Raw genomic sequence first — 18621 nt, forward strand, 5'->3', positions numbered from 1 at the left:
GCACCTGTCTGCTGTCACAGGCCACCAGTATACTTGGTACATGAAATCTGTACACAACTAACAGCATCAGATCACCTTTTAAAACATAAAACTTCCCTAATTCCACTATACAGAGCCAGTTGTTTCTGTACTATTTTATGAATCAAACCTGGTATTTTCCCTGTTCCTTACCTGTAGAATTACTTACCTCATTGTGCATCAAAGTAATTTGAACAACAGTTGTCTTAATAGATCAATTTCTGATAAGAAAGTAAGTTAAGACAATGCACAGTAAATAAACTGTATTTTAATGTGTTACAAAAGTAGTTAATAGCCAGACTACCTCTCCAAACAGATGTCCATAATTACTAGGTTTGACAAAGATTTCTTTCAAATAGCTTGAGATTTAACAGTTTTTCAACTTACTCGTTTTTCTGCCTCCATGTTTTATAACACACATACCATATACATTCATGGTAAAATTTTCACATATAGGCAACCTGCATAAAGCCCAATATCCTACAAAAGCCTTTAYGGCTGGTGAATTATATCTGTAAGAAATTATTTGCATTTTACTGTATATCATATCACTACAATGATATACAAGATCAGTTCAAGAAAATTACTTTCATTAGTAACAACCAAAAGACATGAGGACAGGAAACTGAGCAATAGTATTAATGTGTCAAACTTTGAGCTAAAGCAAAAAGCAAAATTTTTTTTTAATTTGCCAGGAATTCTTTTAATGTCAAATATAAAAAGACTGAAAACATCTCATTCTGACTGCCTTTTTTTTTTTTTTTAAACAAATGGTCTGTTTTTATAGTTACAAATACTGTGTAATACAATACTTTGTGTACTCAAAAACCAACAAATACAAGGATGCAACTGAGTTTCTAAGCATCTCTAAATTTGAAACAYGAATTTGTTTTTTTTTAATTTGGAAAAATCTTAATAATTCTTCATTTTTGTTAGAAGATATAACTCAAAGTACAACAACATCTAGACTGTTTTTAAAGGAGCCTTCTTTCTCAACACATCTTTGAACGTAATTACTCCTTTCAAGTTCAATACATTCACAAAATAGCTCAATTAAGAACAGTATCACCAATGAATTGACTACTGGAAAGAGACAAAATTTACCAAACATACAGAAATATAAGTAAGTTTTACCATAGCAATAATGCATATCAAAAGATGACACCTGTAATTAATTTTTAAAAAGATACAAAAAAGAGAAAACCTGAATTACAGAAAAGAAAGTCATATTTATTTAATGAAAAACTAGAAGTTAATAAAAATTAGCAAATACACAAAAAATATACACAAACAGCAGCAATACTATGTAGTGACTTACAAAGGTGGGGGGAAAAGCAGCGGCCAGAGATCAGACCACTCAACATGGCTTGTCAGTCAAAAGGGGAGGAAAAAAACACAAACAAAAACACGAAACAGTATCCTTTTCAACAGTACAATCAATCTACAAACAAGTTTTTAGAATTATTTTACAACATTTCCTGTAGAATCAATTCTTAATACAAAAGATGCCCATTTTGGGTGTATATATATTTTCAGTGGTTTACTGTTGACTTATTTTAAATATATTAGTGTTACTACATGCAACTGCTTCCTGCGATTTAATAGCCTTTCCTTTTATTTACCTTCATATACGTCTATCCTCCGTCTACCAAATAATTTGTCTGACAGTCAAAGATGGTTACCCTAGTTTCTGCTAAATTAAATGCAACGGTTTTAAACACTGGCCTGAAGAGGTTTGATTGCCATTTCAACACATTGATATAGTTACATTGATGCCTAAATTGCCATTTTCTGCAAAGAGCTGTGCAATGCTGGTGTCAAAGACTAGACAGTCACTATTCATAATGGCTGTTGCAATTCCCTCATGGATAGATCGAGGAGTTGCTTCCCAAGTCAATCGCCGTCTATGACCATTTAACTCAAGTCGATAAGCAAAGTTTTCTGCTTGCTTGCGTGTTCCTATCAGCTGTACAATCGCAAAGAACTGCTGGTGACCATCATATTTTTCCTGCTTCTCCAACACTAACATGAAATGAAAGCCAAAACAAGACTGCATCATAACCCAGTCAACAGCACCAGGAAGATTAATGTCTGTAGCAAGGAACACTATATCTTCTCCCTGAAGTGTTGTAATAGACTTATGTTGATGCATCAGATGTGGCATTACAGCATCCAGAGAACCTTGCCATTTACATGAAGCACCAGGACATGGACATGAATAAGGCCTAAACTCACACAGCTCTTCATGGTCTGCTTTTTCTGTGTGTGGCAAAGTTATCTCACATCCAGAAGAGGCATATTTACAAGGGAATAGTACAGAATTGGCAACTTTTTCCATAGCCAAGTTACGAATGGAACCCAGGGGGCCTCGGCAAGTTGGACAGCACGTAAGTTTGGGGCGACAGTTGCTGCAAACAAGGTGGCCACTCTGACACTGAAGAATTGGTGGCAGCACATAGTCAAAACACACAGGACACTCAAAAAGACTAGCCAAGTCATTATTGGAAGCTGTAGTGCCAGTCAGCGCAGGCACTCGCTGTGATGGTGTACACTTTGAAGTACCCGTCGGTAGTGCTGTAGCAGTCTGACGGCTCATTTCTGTAACAAAGGAGAGAAAAAAGAATGAGTACACAGCAGAGACTACCTCTAACCACATTCTGTTTTCTTTTGCATGCAGTTATTTCTTGATTTACAAAGAAACTTCAAAAGAAACTAGATACAAGCAAAAACCAAACGTAATGCAAACYGTAGAAACTTTACATGTAGAATACCAATTCTGCTGTACAGCATACTGAACATTTGCATGGCATGCCAATTTAACAAGTGAAGAAGTTCTGCTAATTACTCTGAACTGGAATTTACGTATTGGAACCTGCAGGGAAGATAAGTGATGATATGCTAAAAATGTAACTGAAATTCTCAAAGAAGGCTTTTTTTGTATATTGCACTTGTAAAATATTCCGCCTAGATCATTTGTGTATAACAACTGGAAGCATTACCTAACAATTCTAAGGCTGAATTTTAAGTGGCTGTGTATTTGAGGAGATAAGAAAGCAGCCACTTGAAATGAATAATGAATTTCCAGATATATTACCTTCTGGATAACCATGCTTACTGTATAAGCATAAAGAAAAAAAGAATGAAGAACAGTTACAAGGGAAAGCATAGCCAAGGAGATTACTAGACTGTTTTTTCAGGGTAGATGATTGAGTCTTCATTTTCTTTACTCTGTTAAGTCCTATAGCTTGTAACATGCATCTGTTGTTTCAGCTTGCTGAACTAGACCACTTATGAAAATATGAGAATAGAAATGCAAAACAATTATTTTACTGAATTTCCCAAACAAGTCAAGAAATTTAAAAGCTCCTATTTTTGTGAATGAATTTTCGTTGAAGTAATTTAACATTTCTAGCAACTTCAAAAAAACATTGTTTATGAAGTTTTGCGTTTAGTGAAGTTTAAACTGAAGTTCTATTCTTTCAGRTATCTCGAAGTCAAAATAACAGACAGTTGACCAAACAACTCAGCATTCAGCAATATAGTAAAAATAACTTGTTTTTAATGTATACGGATGCTATCTGCTAGCTATGAAAGCAAGAACAACAACAATAAACACTTTCAAAATGTCAAGCTTATTGCACGAGAAAAAGTGTTTTAATCTGTTTGACACTTAAGCTTCTTCTTAGTAAAGGCTCATTTCTATTCCATTGCCATGCCTTCAGAGCCCTGTTGTCCTCTGGGGCACTGGGAACACCAGAGGGGGAAAAGGACAATACACTTTGTCCTGCAACCCCAACTCTCCTCCATCTTTTGTAAGTGCAGTAGTACTACCAAAAAATTAAACCCTCAATACTGAAAAAATAAACTCTATACATTAAGGAAAGTAAAATGCTATCCAAAATTGGATTCTATTACACAGTAAAGTCCTCAACCACCTGAAATGCTCCTTTGCAAGTATACTAGTTCTGTATCTTTTGGTGATGTAAAAGCTCGCAAAATAAACCTCATCCTTAATCTCCTTTTATATTTACAATGGGAATATTAGGCAATAGGCAAGCTTCCCATATTTATCATCATTTCATCCACAAACTTACTCATACTTGGACTGGATACTTCAAAGCAGCATACTGCACATGCTTTAGGAAGACATGTGCTATCAGAGCACCAAGTGAAGGAACTAAGAGAGTCAAACAAGTAAAACATCTTATAAAACCTAATGAACTTATTCTTTGACATTCAAAGCAATCGTAGGCAATTTCAAATTCTTCTGCAAAAGCATCTCTCCCCAACCCAGAGCCAGAAAAACATTTGTGTCCAAGACTCTACCCAGTCACTGGTTTGGAGTCTTCCATGCCCATTTACCAGCATCATCTCTCCCTTTCAAAGTCTGTTCTTCCATCTTGAGCTTGCTCGACTAGAAATATCAATTTTTCTTCTTTGTAAACAAAAGCCATACAATGGTGCAGGTATTCAATGCTGGGCTTTAAATGATATTGTGGAGATACGCTAGGAATACTTGTACCTTTGCCCTTATTTTCTTGTTATGTGGCATTCCAGCTTAGATGGAAAGGTTAAGGTATCTATGACAATCAAATACATTTAGGGGAAGTGATACCACAACAATTTGCTGCGAAGGGGTTCTGTGATGCCTGGGCACCGTGGCTAGCCCTCCCCTAATCCCTTTAGTGGGAACGTCTTGACAACACGCCACTGTACTACAATTTAGGAGAACAAGTTACGGAGCGCTGAGGATCAGCCCTTCCAATCTCACCATTTGCCTGGAAGAAGCTTAGGAAGTTGTATACATACTCATATGTAAAATTCTACAAATGTTTCCCTTCAAAAACTGCACATACACACATTCCAATAAGAAAAGCAAGTCTGTGTGTGTGTGCTTCATCATACTTGAAACTATACACACTATCCATGGATCTCCAGTAAGCCACAGGTAACACTGCTGGAAACCACTGGGTCAGACCAGTTCCCCAGGCAGTCTGACAAGCTGGGTGAGATTTGGTTTCTCTAATTACACCTGGCAAAGACCATACAACAGTTAAATTAAGCAACCTACAAACTTTGCAAAAAATTTTCTTGCACACAAATGTACTTTCCACTTGAGCTTTCTAAGCTACAGAAGTATTAAAGAGAAAAAAACAAAATACAGCCCTGTTTTATTGCCATTTCTGTATATGACCAGTCTTCACACACAGCTTCCACAACCAACCATCCCTACGAGTGAGGAATTAAGCTGGAATATGTGAACCAGACCGCTGAGTTTCACAGGCAAGGAAGAAATTGGATAAAGTTATAAACTGTAATTTACCAAGCCTAAACCTGCCCAAAGCCTACATTTCACCACTCTGGTTCACATAAAAAATGAATAGCGCATCATGATGGAAGTTAGAGAAGTTTTTTTTTTTTTTTTTAAGTTGTATTAAAGATTAAATTAATCACARGTGTTAACAATGCAGCACAGTATTTGTCAACACCAAACTATCATAAAGATACGATTACAAAACAAGTAAAAACAACTACACAACAGGAAATAAAGTTTAAAAGATTTTTAGTTACAAAAGCCTTACTACAAAAGCAGTATGATGTCTTGACTACTATCAAATCAATAAATTTAAATGCAATACTTGCTATTATGTTATCTTCATTCCCAACCAGTAGGAACAAGTCCTTCAGCAACACTGAAGTAAGGTGCTATAAATGTCACGTTCAAAAATACTAATTTCTACAACACAAAATGTTCACAACATTAAACTTTTTCAAATCTGTACAATTAAAGAAAAAAGTTCATTTTAAGAATTATTAATTCTCATTTAAGGAAAACTACACCCCTCAGGAAATCGGMGGGACCCCAGTACCAACCTGCAGCCTGCATGGCCCCCAGCCACACTCAGACGAGCAGAGTAGGCAGGAGCGGCGGGCGGCTTCCCGTGCCACCGTGCACAGCCCTGCCTTMGCTGGCAGCGGGCCGCCCGCGGCCCTCCTGGGCACGCAGGGGCACTGCGCCCACGGCCCGCACCGCTGGCCCAGGCATGGCCCAGTCCCCGCCAGGCGCCCGCATGGGAGAGGGCACAGCGGGGTGCGGCCAAGGACGGCACCCACGGCAGCACCACGGGCACCATCTGTGCTCCCGCCAACACAGAGGGAAATGCTGCTCCACTCATGCACCTGAACTACTACCCTTAAAAGCTGGAGATCCCATTAAGAACTTCTCCCTCAGGAATTCTGCTTCCTCGTCCTAGTAATCCAAGGAGGCCGCACAAATTGGCGATTTCTACTGTGCCTGGATCCATTCAATAGCAGTTTTGTYCTTTTGCATAAAGATTACCCAGACACATTATACAAAGCATAATGATCTCAAGGAAAGGAAAAGACCAACAGATTTGGAATAATGTGGCATATTTTAGTATCCACATGGATCATTTTAAAAATTAGAGCACTCAAAGGACAAGAGTGGGAAACAGAGCCAACACAGCTGCCTGGTACACACGCCGGCTCAGGAAAGCTCAGGCACTACCAAGTGAAGAGGCACCAGTGACAAGATCATTGCAATACAGGTTTCAGTGGAGGCAACTGAAGAGCGCACACTGTTGTAAGTAAATTAATACTGCAACAAATTGATATGGTTCCATAAAAAGTAAAGATACAGTAGCTGAGTCAAGAAAATTATCTTGAAGAATGCTTTCCCACTATTTGAAATTCAAGTCCTGTTTACACAGCTCTTCTAGGAAGCCTGTGGAAGCTTGTGTCAGCATTATAACATGTGCAAATAAAGCCCAATCACAAGAAATTGTAATTACCACTACAGTAACAACCATTAACTCAATACAACGTATGCTCGAGATTCACAACCATATGTGCAATACGCAAACACCACCACCAGTTAAGAATCAAAAGAGCTCCCAACCACAAAAAAGCTTAAGTAAACGAGCACAGAAATGRCTTTCTAAAACCTCTTTTCTTTAGAGTATGTTCTGAAGTTTTTGAAATATGCCCTAGGCTTTCTCTCTAACAAGAAGTAGCTGCCCGAAAACCAGAAACTCCAGCACTTCTCCTGGGGAGGATAATGCTGTATAAACCCTTTTGCTACACTGTGATACAAAGTACTGTGCCTGAAGAGGGAAAACTCCAGCTAGGTAAAAGAATTAGAGTGAAAAGAGGAAGATGTAATAATCCCASTGTATAAAAAGCTCACAGGAAGTACAGACAGCAGGAAAGCAGTTTTAGGAGAAGTCTGAAAAGATAACATATCTCACACGCCACAGAACTAGCAGCAGCAGTATGACCAGTCTCCTGCCACTTCTGCTTTCCACCTCGCAAAGGCATCTGGTTGAGACACCGCTCTAGAAACCAAATCCCTTCCATTTCCCTGAAACAGAGGGCACCTTTGGCAGATTCAAGTTAACAGCATCCACTTTTCCATAATCTTCACTCATATCAAATAGATTAAACTTGGGTTTAATATCTTAATTTGCTTTTGAGAGGGTAACTGAATATTAGTATTGAAGGAAAAAAATCCACAAAACTCCCCCAAACTTCTGCATAGTCACCTTAATGGTTGGAGAGGAAAAATCTAATTATACAATGCTAAAGAGTGATTCAAGGACAGAAATAAAGTGCTTTATTAGAAATTTCTACATGTGATGCAAAAAAAATATTTTTTTTAGTTCACATTTCAGAACTAACTGAATTCAGAAGCTTTCCATCCAAAATTTATAAACTCTGGATGCCTTGCAGCCATGAAAAAAGTAACACAAAATTGTTCAACTTTTTTAAACTATCTAAACATACTTGAATATGAATATTAAAAAAAAAAATATTCAGTTGCAAAGCAATGGAAATCAGAACTTTTCATGACACAGCATTCAAAGGTGCAAAAAAACGGACATTTACTTTCTTCAGGATGCTACATAAGCTACAGAAAGCGAAAATTTAAAATCTAAATGAACTGCTGAAAATACCATTACTAAACAAGTATAAATGGCAACATAAGGGTAGATACAGAAAAGTTTGCCAACAAACCATCAGACCCTAACGCTCAACACGTTTATGATGCTGTCATATATGTTCTCTCATGTGCAAGACTKTAACCAATTGAGTCATTGCTAGTGGGTAATCCAGATCTTCAAATTCAACATAGACTATGTGGTAGATGCAGATATCAACAGCACTATGTATGTAAACACAAACAGTACATTATTACACCCATCAAATTATAATGACCTGTTTCTAATCCAATACAAAAAGTTGAGCCTTGACTAGCACTATGAGATTTTAACCACCATGATTAACTATTTGTCTTGTATAGTTATGCTGGAATATTAAACATCCACCCACCTCATTCTAGTTACCAAAGGTTTTCTTCCCAGTAACTTTATAATGTAAAATTTAAAAGGAAAAGCACCATAAAACTGATATATAACCACCACATAAAAATCAAATTAGCACAGCAACTATTATCATGAAGTTAGCATTCATTTCCAAATGGAACAAAGAACTTCACAAATTTAAAAATGTGACTAATCCATACTTCCGTTAGTCTGGAATTCTAGAGAATAAAATCCAAGTTATCAAGAACTTGTAGAGACTATATAGCTAGGATACTCCAGTCTTGCAAAGAAAGATGATYTCAGGAACAATGTTCAATGAGAAAAACAATGAATTCTAACTAACTGGAAAAAAAAATCAGTCTAGAATGAAACCTACAGAAATGTCCTACCAACAACAGACTGAGTTCAGACCACTCTGTAATACATAATCAAGAGAACATGCCAACTTTCACATCTTACAATTATACTTAGTGTTAAATAAGAAAGTATGTTTCTTTTTAAATTCAGACCATCAACAGATTATTAAAAAGCAAACTAGGAAGATTCTAATCTTCCCCTTCTTTTGAGCTTAGACGGAGAAAGGAGAAGTAGGAGGATAGAAACATAGAGCTGAGTGAACTGTAAAAGAAACTCCTGAAGATTCAAGCTATACTTAAAGCAGTTATCAAATGCTGCCGCTGGGGAAAAAAATATGTATTAATACATTAAGTTAACTGGTATRAGCAACGACAGTAAATATTATTGACATTTGGCAATCTACTACAATAAAAAAATGTTAAGATGTGAAGGAGGCAGTAATTTTCCATTATATTTAGTTAAAATAAAAATACAGAGGAAAAAATAATCTATAAATAAAAATAAAAACTGAAGTCAAACTTTACAAAGCATTGTGGATAACTTCCAAATGGGACTTTACCATATTTCTTTCTTCCTTTTTAAAAGTAAGCAAATAATTTGATCTTGTTCATACTGCAGAACTACCTACTGTAGAGAGGTGAGGATGGTGATAGGGAAATACTGCTCAAAAATGAGTGCTGCATATTCTCACACTTTAACTGGTGTTTGACAACCAACCTCCCTTCTTCTCTGTTGGCCAGTTCTGTACCTCAGTGACAATGTCAGCAGTCAATCAGCCGTCAGAGCCTTCCTTGATGGAGGAGATGTGAACCTCCACGCATGCACACGGCACCTATAGCATAATAAACTACGGTATGAATTTAAAATAGCAGCTGTCCCACGCTAGCTTCCTCTAGACACTTCTGCTGTAAACTGGAAGTGCCTTTTTGCTGTTTGCCTTAGTTTGAGTACAATAAATCTAAGATAAAGCAGAAGTACAGATTTTGGAACAAACAGCAGGGCAGAAATCACACGGAGTTTAACAAAACAAACTTCATATGGAAATACAGACAACGCTATTGAAACAACATAGTAACAGGGGAAAGGTTTAATTTTTTTCATTAATATTCCATTTTCATTCRTTGCACACAAAGTACAATGAAATGATCTTAATCGGGATCATCTTCCAACAGTAATTCAGCCCAATATTTTCTACAAACACAGGTAGATTCTTTTAAAAAGTTCCGGTTTTACTCTTATATGTTGCCATAAAAATTACAGAGGCATAGAGGAAGACCAATTACAATGTAAACTACKAACACCATCTGAAAAAGAAGTTATTTTTCATGCTGTACCATACTACCATTCAAAAGTATCTAAAGCAGGAAGCACTTAATTCTGCTCTGAGAGATATAATAATTACAATCTGTATACAATCATATTTTATTAGAAAATAATAAATAAATAAAAAATAACTCTGTAAGTGTTAATAACAAATCTTACTGTGACAATTTGGGGGCTGTGTTTCTTTCCTCAGTCTGATTTTGCAAAACCTATATTCTTCGCTGTATACTGTAATAGCCATGCAATATTGCATCACTATCCCGTGCCTGTGGCAGACACAGGGAAGAGGGTGTGGCATGAAAATACCTACCTTAATAAATAAAGCTAAACTAGACAAGAATACCCATACTTCAATGTGTCTTCATATACAAAGGTTTCCTGCAATAACTTTTCCAATTCAAATTCAAGACCTATTTTATGCTCAGTAACTTTTCTGCATAACTAAGCAGTACTAGAGGACAGATCATAAAAATAACCAGACCTGATCAAAGAAAGACCTGGCCCATAACAGACCCCAATCACAACACAGAAAGCACTTTGTAGAAGGAAGAACCAGAAGGGCAGGATTATGTACATTGATTATTTTTATAAAGATCTCTGTATTTTGTGTATTGCTTAAATTCATAAATACTTCAATCTTAAACAACAACTTACTCTTGCGATCCTCAACTTGTGCTGTATTCCTGTGTGCAGTCCTGATGACTGGAGCTCTGTAAATGGTAAAGGCCTGGCTCCCTGGTGGCTGAGCGTGCAGGGGAGCTTGGGGAACGGACATACTGAGTACAGACACCTGAATTGTTGTGCCACAAGGTAGGTTAGACATGACATCTACACCAGAGAACTACTGCTAAGCCCAGAAGAGTGGCACTAGACACCTAACGCTATGCAATTCACAGGTTGAATCCCTCCCATCTGCAGGGCAGGACTGAACAAGACTCCAGCAACTTCAGCTTACCCTTTTTTACTCTCCCTTGCAACAACTGGAACTTTTACATCATCAGAAATTACTGATCCGGACTTCCACTACTAACCTACACAGAAACTCTATCTACCTTCATTATTTTGAGGAAGAGTGTKTTTTTTTTTTAATTAACTCAGGTATTTAATTTTCAGAAGTAAGAACATTTAGAAGAATGGTAGATGAAGATAGTGTCCTTATTTTATCACACAATCAAAACAGATAAAGGACATATCACTTTTAAACATAAATGGACAAATTTGTATTTTTAAAATAGACGTTTCTATTAAGTCTTCTGTTAACTTTACATATTAAAATGAAAGCTTTTGAAATCTGAGACGGGACATTGGCTTTTGTATCTTGTTGGTATACTACAGGTAGAAAATAAAAAGCACTAAARTTATCTCCACCATAACACATACGTCACCTTACTGAAGAAGTGGAAAAACCTAGTGGTATTTTCACATTTCTGATAGTTTTAAACACTTCAGTATTTCATTCCTGCAAGCTTCCTTCTTCCGCAAATACTGTTTCTAGCTTCCATTCTTTCAAGTTCATGTGCTGCCATTAAAACCAATTCAGTTTATTAAGTGACTTATTTTTTCCTGCTCATCAGTTCTGAATCAACTCTATCTGCAACACTGCAGCACAAGGACTCAATTCTCATCATAAAAAACCTTTTTTTAAACCACTATTATAAAGTTACTTGATTTTTCAAATGTGGCTACTGCTGAATCTACCGTGGCCATTTTTCTGTACACAGCCAACAGTTTTCGTGACTGTAGCTCTGCAGAACAYGCTCTCCACTAAAACATTATTTTAGAAAATGTGGTTTTGTTTCACAAGTAAAAGCATTCTTTAGCCAGGATTATCATCTTGAGATACAGCAAACAGAAATGAAGTAGCCTGCTAGCTCCACAGACTACCACATTGCACGAAGATTCAGTGTTCCTTGAAACCTAACCAAAAAGAAAAAAAAGGGAGGGGGGAGAGGGATTAGTAGTTGTACTAGAACTGCAGTCTGTGGCATAACAGTTGCATGGGAGACCTGGGTTTAGTTCCTGCTTTGTCACAAGCTTTCTGAGTCATCACAGGCAAGTACTTCCCTGCCTTACAGAGGTTTTAAAATACCTTAACTAGCCGCAGATCTCAGACATTAATGTAACAGGGAATTAATAACTTGATAAGGATACTAAATTAATTTTATAGATCCCATTTAAATTTACTTCTGTTTAGTACTAACTAGAATTCACTATACAGTAAAGGACACTACGTTAAATTATGTTAACATCTCACTCTTCATACTAAAATCAGTAATACTCAAACTGCAATTGCTATTTACTTTACAGAGACATGATCCAAATTCTGAAAACATACGGATAACTGACCTCTGTTCTTTACCTCAAGGAGGCAAATTAGGGAGGCAAAAGAAATCTGTAATACCTTTGTCACTAACTATATTTTATCTAGTCTGAAACTTCCTTATTCCAATGCATCAACTCCATATTGATATTCTATAGAAAGCTGACAACAGTAACCTTTCTTCAGAGGAACCCTTGTATTACCAAAAAATTCTCACCACTTTCTTCATGAAGATCTAACAGCCTAGCTACTGAAGCAGGCAATTCAAATTCATCAGAAAAAGCTCTCAGGCTACAGAATTATATCTTCTTTTACTCCCATTAAATTCTGTCCAGGCATACATAAAATACAGTCATGCTCACCATTTCATTTATTTGTATTGCCTAGGAAATGCTTCAGGGCATACAAAGTTAAAATCGGACCATAATCATTCTCAAGTCAGACCTGGGTCGCTATCAGAAAATTGAGAAGACACAAGATAATACAAATGTTTTGGAAACCACAAGAGCAGATGCATCTTTCTCCTACTCCGTCCTCTCTTTCTCAGCACTTTCTAAATTCAATATAGAGTATCATGTCCTTTCTCTACAATATCATCCCCCCTTCTGTTACGTAGTTAAATCAGAACTTAAGTCTATGTTGCAGTGCTGAACCCAGAGCATCAAACCCTAAGAATGACTCATTATCTAGAGCTTAATTGTAAACTGTATTATTTTTTAACCATTTTCTTTTACAAAAATGTTACAAAAATATATTGAGGATCAAGCATTCACAAACCAAAAAAATTAATAAATTTAACGTTGCACAGGCAACCCTAAGCCTACCTCCTCCTGTGCATACTCAGGCGCAGCTTTAGAGACATCATCTCCACCGAACCCCTGCCCTATTCAGTAGAGAAGCCCTTGTGCACCCATGGAAGAATTATGTTTACACAAGAAACCATAATTTTATCTTTAAACTTTTGAACACCTGATCTAAAATAAAGCTGTTTAGGTCAGGAGTTGTTTCTTTAATATGCTTAAAAGTTTTCTTAGAATTACTCCTTTACATGTACTGTTTTAGAAGAATATCTCAGCTTCCATTATACAATACACATTTTTATTTGCAAAACATATTTTCTAATGATTTTACTTGACCTAGCACAAAAACAAACTAAAATTTTACAATGCACCAGCAGCACTAACCATTCTGCCAACCAAATTACTCCCTAGTCATACCAGTGCAACCAGTCTTCAAATTACATCTTTAATGTACTTGCATTAGTAGATATCAGCCATATATAGATGAGCCATACCCAATTATAACGCTTAACTGTGTTGACGCTTTCATGCGCCAAAAAGAGAAAAATATCCTACGAATGAAAGTAATTTTGTTTATTATTATTATGCGTATATATGTGTATATATATATTTTTTTTCAAAACAGTCACTCAAAAATAAAAAGATTTGTTGAGCAGAGCCTTTTCAGTTTTTGTAAGACAACAACTGCACATGCATATTACGACAGAGAAAAGAAAATTTAAGGCTCATCTATACTCAAAAATTGAACAAGTCTGCATCAATTTAAAAACTAATTTTAGTTAAACATGGGACGTTTACCCTGTACACCTTAAAACAGGATTCTATACGTGTAAACAAAAACGTATACAAATGTATACAGAAGCCTGTTTCAAACATGATTTCCGAAACCACATTGGATAAATTAAGAAAATTAAGGTCATAAGGTCCAACAAATTYTGTGTCCTATGCTTAGTTAAAAAAACTGACAGAAGTTAGTGAGGTATCAAAAAATAAAGAAGTCACAAGGTTCATTTTCACAGACCAGAAAACAACATATTAAGGTCTTAGCCCTAAGTTGATATATCAAGTTATAGGCAGTCTAGGAAAACAATATTATTTTTCAAAGAGAAAGTAGAAGCTGTGGATGTTTCAGGAGCACCTGAATAGTAGCATCTTTAATAACTGCTCAATTATGTATTTCTTAAAAGCTTTCAGATGCCATTACAAACACTTGAAGAAAATAGTTTATCCACAATACAAAGAAAAAAACACCAGATATAAGCCTCAATTCCCGGCACGCACGCACAGTATGTTAGGGTGTGAGTCCATCGTTTCTGCAACAGGCAAAAGCAAACTCCCAACAAAAGAGATGGCTGCGCTGCCTGCCATTTTTGGTTTTTCTCTCTTCAAGGTAACATTCAGCAAGATCAACCTTGCAGAAGTATATGAGCACTTATATTGGCATGAGGAAGATACCAAAAGCCAGCTGACAATGCAGGGGGGGGGSCCTGCGTCTCAGCTGCGAGCCTGCGCTTACAGGGACCCAAGTGCTCCTGCAACGACATCAGAGGGCGACTTCTCTTGCAGCAGCACTGGCACTTATATGACCATGCAGCAAGCTATTCTGGGAGGTGAACCAGAGGAAAGTTACCCATCCCTCACAAGTGATTAGTTTTCAACTAGACTTGGGACTGATCCTGGCGACATTAGTGCCTGCGTCACTACAAATGAGAGTGGCAACGCTATCATGAACTATGGCATCCTCAACAGAAACTGTCAAGTTGCTGCAGAACTCTACTCTCCATGTGCTGCACTTTGTTGAGGTGTACATCATCTTTTATTTCTTCTTCACAACTTAAGATATGCATGGTCATCATTCATATGTTTAAAACCACAGGAAAAACTAATTTTTAAATTCCTCTTCAAACCAGTACCTACATCACACTTCAGCCTACACATAGYGAGATTTACAAAATAGCTTATAAATTTAGTATTTTAGTTATCATCCCCTTGTAAAATATAGATGATATAGAGCCTTCTGTCATGAAAGATATGTGATACACAACAAAGAAGTAATAAAGCCTTTAAATACACCTATATTTTTCTAAGCTAGACACCAGCTCTACAATTTTTACATGAAGTAATTTATTTTCAGGTATCCCCTCCTCCAATCTAACACTAAGTTGTTTTAAAACATTCCTRTTCCAGTTAAAACCTTTTCAACTCCTTGACAATCTGTATATTAGCCAAATTTAATACATTTTTCCTTTGTATATACCTATTCCCTTTGTCAATGTTCATCTAAACACATATGTTTAAAAATAACTCCTAAAAAGTATGACATTCTAAGTGTTCTCCCTTGACAGTGTTCAAAATATAAACCCTGAAAAAACATTTTGGTCTTTTATCAAAACTATGTTAATTTAGTTCTSTTTAGCATTATATGTGAAAAATACAGGAAAGAACTTTAAAATACGAACTTAAAGACCTTATGCAACATAAACCAAAGTTCAAAGAACTGCTGCTTCACTTTAAAGGAGCTGATGACTAATTTTTAAGCAATAGTTATTACTACACTCTGGTTGCTTTTCTTCACGTCTCAGCAAGGTCACCAATTGTTATAAGAAAAGATATAAGACTATTTTTAGATAAGGCAAACAAAAAAGGAAACGGTCAACAACTGTCTGAAGATGATTTTGCTGCACTTCTTAAGCCATTTTCCCTGCCTGAATATATGTGCAATAATTTTTTAATGCACTTCCAGATGCAAAAGGACAAATACCATCTTCACCATTCAAATAACACTCTATTTTACCAGTGAAAACACAGTCAATCTCAGCACTACTTTCTACAAAGAGAAACATTTACATCTACATCTCTGACTTTCTACAAAGAGAAACAAGTCACAATCAGAAGTACACCATTTGGCTAACTGTAATTATCTAGCACTTTATCTGATTAAAGCACTGCGGAATTAGTAACCAAATCTCTCATTATTCCTGTGATAACAGAAAGAATTACCATTTTACAAATAATGACAAATAGGCATATATTTAAATCAATTGTCCAGGACATTACACAAACGTAGTACAGTGCCTGAACTAAAACTAAAAAAGTAATTACAAAGTGTGGAATAAAAGCCAAAAGTATTAATGTGGCATTAATACTAGGTTTTGTCTTCTTTCTATACTAAGCATAGCTAACAGCTAAACACTCTATAGCAAGGCGCAAAACAACCCCAAGTCAACAATTTGGGAAGACTTTTGTTACATATAATCGAGTGCTAACAGAAAAAAGTCAGGTTAATGTGCAATAACATCTCATGGTAACCACCTAATATTTATATCTCTCTCTCCACTTCTAGTCCACATAGTGATACAGTACACTGCGAACAAACACACACACAAATCACACTTTTATTGTGAAACTCTACATCTCAGATGTGAACAGTACATACACTTTGAAAAACCTGAACTCCCTAGAGAAAAACATTGTAATATTTAGAATAACGTTTTAATGCGTAGTGCATTTTTATCAGAGCCAAAATGAATATCAACTATAAATCTTTTCTACTACTGTTTTTCACTTTTCTTAATGCCAATTTTCCTTCAAAAAACAAAACAGAAGAGTAAACACTCTAGTGAAAATGATCCCCTGTATCTACATGTTCACAGTATTTAACATAGTAAATATCTGGGAGGAAACCATAACCTTTGGGCCTTAACTAAGTGATCGCTGAGATGAACTAGAGCTTACCAGTGTCCTCACAATGCACTTCGCTGCAGCCAGGTAGCACTTTAACTACATAAACCAGGCATTCAGGTGACTCTACCGTCAGTAGCTGGTAACACAATTTCACCTTTCACAATTTTCACCTTGGCTTTCTGCAGACTGCATCACAACCACAAAATTCTTTGAGTTTCCTATGCATGCCTGGAGTTTCAGATACCATTGATTTACCTTGATTATTCTGGTTCAGTTTAGCTCCCGAAAAATCAGACAACCATTAAAGCAAAACACACACTGATAATCTTATTTGGCATAACTTACAGTTCAACTCTTAAAGCCAAGAGTTACAAGATTGGAAACAATGTCATGAGGAGAAAAATAAAACAAAGCTATTTCAGCCTAAAATTAAGAACATCATGTTTCTTGCAGAAGTGGCACAGTCTTCCAGAACATCTTAAGTGAAGAACAGAGTTCGTAAACTGTCCTACTTAGTTTCTCTTGGTTTAAAGATCAGTAACTATTGCTTTTGATCCAAACACATTCATCTTTCCTCTCTTTTCTTCATTAGAGGCAGGTGTCTTCGAGCAGTACTTCTTTCACAATTCATATCAACCACACAGCAGCAACAATACTCAAATCTATGTACAGATAATGTCTCATACAGCAATAAGTACTTCTGCTATTCAAAATATTTACTTTCCTTAGTTCACACTTACTTAGCTGAAGCCACTAGATTTCTGAGCTAACTCCTCCAGAACAGTATAATTAGGCTATAGCATTAAAACCTTTCCAACACAAACGATAGATTAGTGGACAAGATACTTTGTCATGACATGTTTTCAGGAGCAGACTGCTCATCATCTCCTCAGTTTTACAACTCTTGGGTAACAACAAACTCCCCAAAGTATACAACTGATAGCCTCTGTTCTTTTTGCATAATCTTTCACTGCTATGAAAAGTACTGAAAGTATTGAAAAACATCAGTTTCCACTGTCCACAGATTAGATCAGCTAATCTGATTTACTTTTTAGGTTCTTTTCTAGAACCGATAACAAGTCCAGAAACTCAAATTTTATGCTCAAAGCCTCAGTAATAATCTACCCGTATTCCAGAGCCTCCAGWCTTCCTAAAGACCAGCTTGAAGAACTCAGGGTTGAAGTAAGTCCCTTCCCTTTTTCCTCCCCCTCTGGAATGCATGGTGCTAGCTTCAGAGTTTAGGAAGGAGATAAACAGACAACTGAAACTATGTCCTGTGTGTGGAATGTCCCACGTCCTTCTTGACCTACTCTGATTAGCTATTAGCTACCTAACATATGCTCTTCTGCCACCTTAAACAAATTAAGTCATTTTATTTATTTAGTGCATGAGTAAACTGCTCATGACAGAGGAAAGGCAGCATTCACCGAAAGAAAGCAAGAAAAGAGAAAATTGGAGAAATATGGTATGTTTACAAATCAAAAAACAGAAGGYGGCCTTACAATACTTAAGAGCTCCATCAGCTCCCTACTGAAAGACGGACCCGATTCTTCTCCTTCAGAAATACTCATACTTTGTCTTTAACTATAATCACTATCAAGCTACCTATATCTAAAAGCCATCTAAAATGGTGAGAATTCAGAAGTGCAGGGCCTGGGGGTAAGGACGGAAGAACGAGAAGGAACTGCATGTTTCCAGGCCTTTAAACTCGCAGGGACACGGGATGAGCGAGGATCTCTGCCCCTCTTTGCTCTCGGTGGATCGAAAGCGGGGGGGG

The 18621-nt window shown here is 36.6% G+C and overlaps 1 protein-coding gene across 3 annotated transcripts in view; it reads right to left on the reverse strand.

The window, feature by feature from the left end:
• Window positions 1-266: 266 nt before the first annotated feature.
• Window positions 267-18621, reverse strand: part of SIAH1 (siah E3 ubiquitin protein ligase 1) — a 67497-nt gene continuing 49142 nt past the window's right edge. For 2 of the 3 annotated variants that reach the window (XM_085303826.1, XM_085303827.1), the window contains exon 3: window positions 267-2616. In XM_085303826.1, the coding sequence (XP_085159952.1) occupies window positions 1766-2616 (851 nt within the window). In that variant the 3' untranslated portion in view covers window positions 267-1765. Of the gene's footprint in view, window positions 2617-9465; window positions 9643-18621 lie in introns of those variants that run through there. The other variant, XM_085303829.1, reaches the window with a different exon arrangement.

This window comes from Rhea americana, unplaced genomic scaffold, assembly GCF_003343005.1.
Source record: "Rhea americana isolate MKP2758 unplaced genomic scaffold, rheAme1 scaffold_20, whole genome shotgun sequence".
NCBI lineage: Eukaryota > Metazoa > Chordata > Aves > Rheiformes > Rheidae > Rhea > Rhea americana.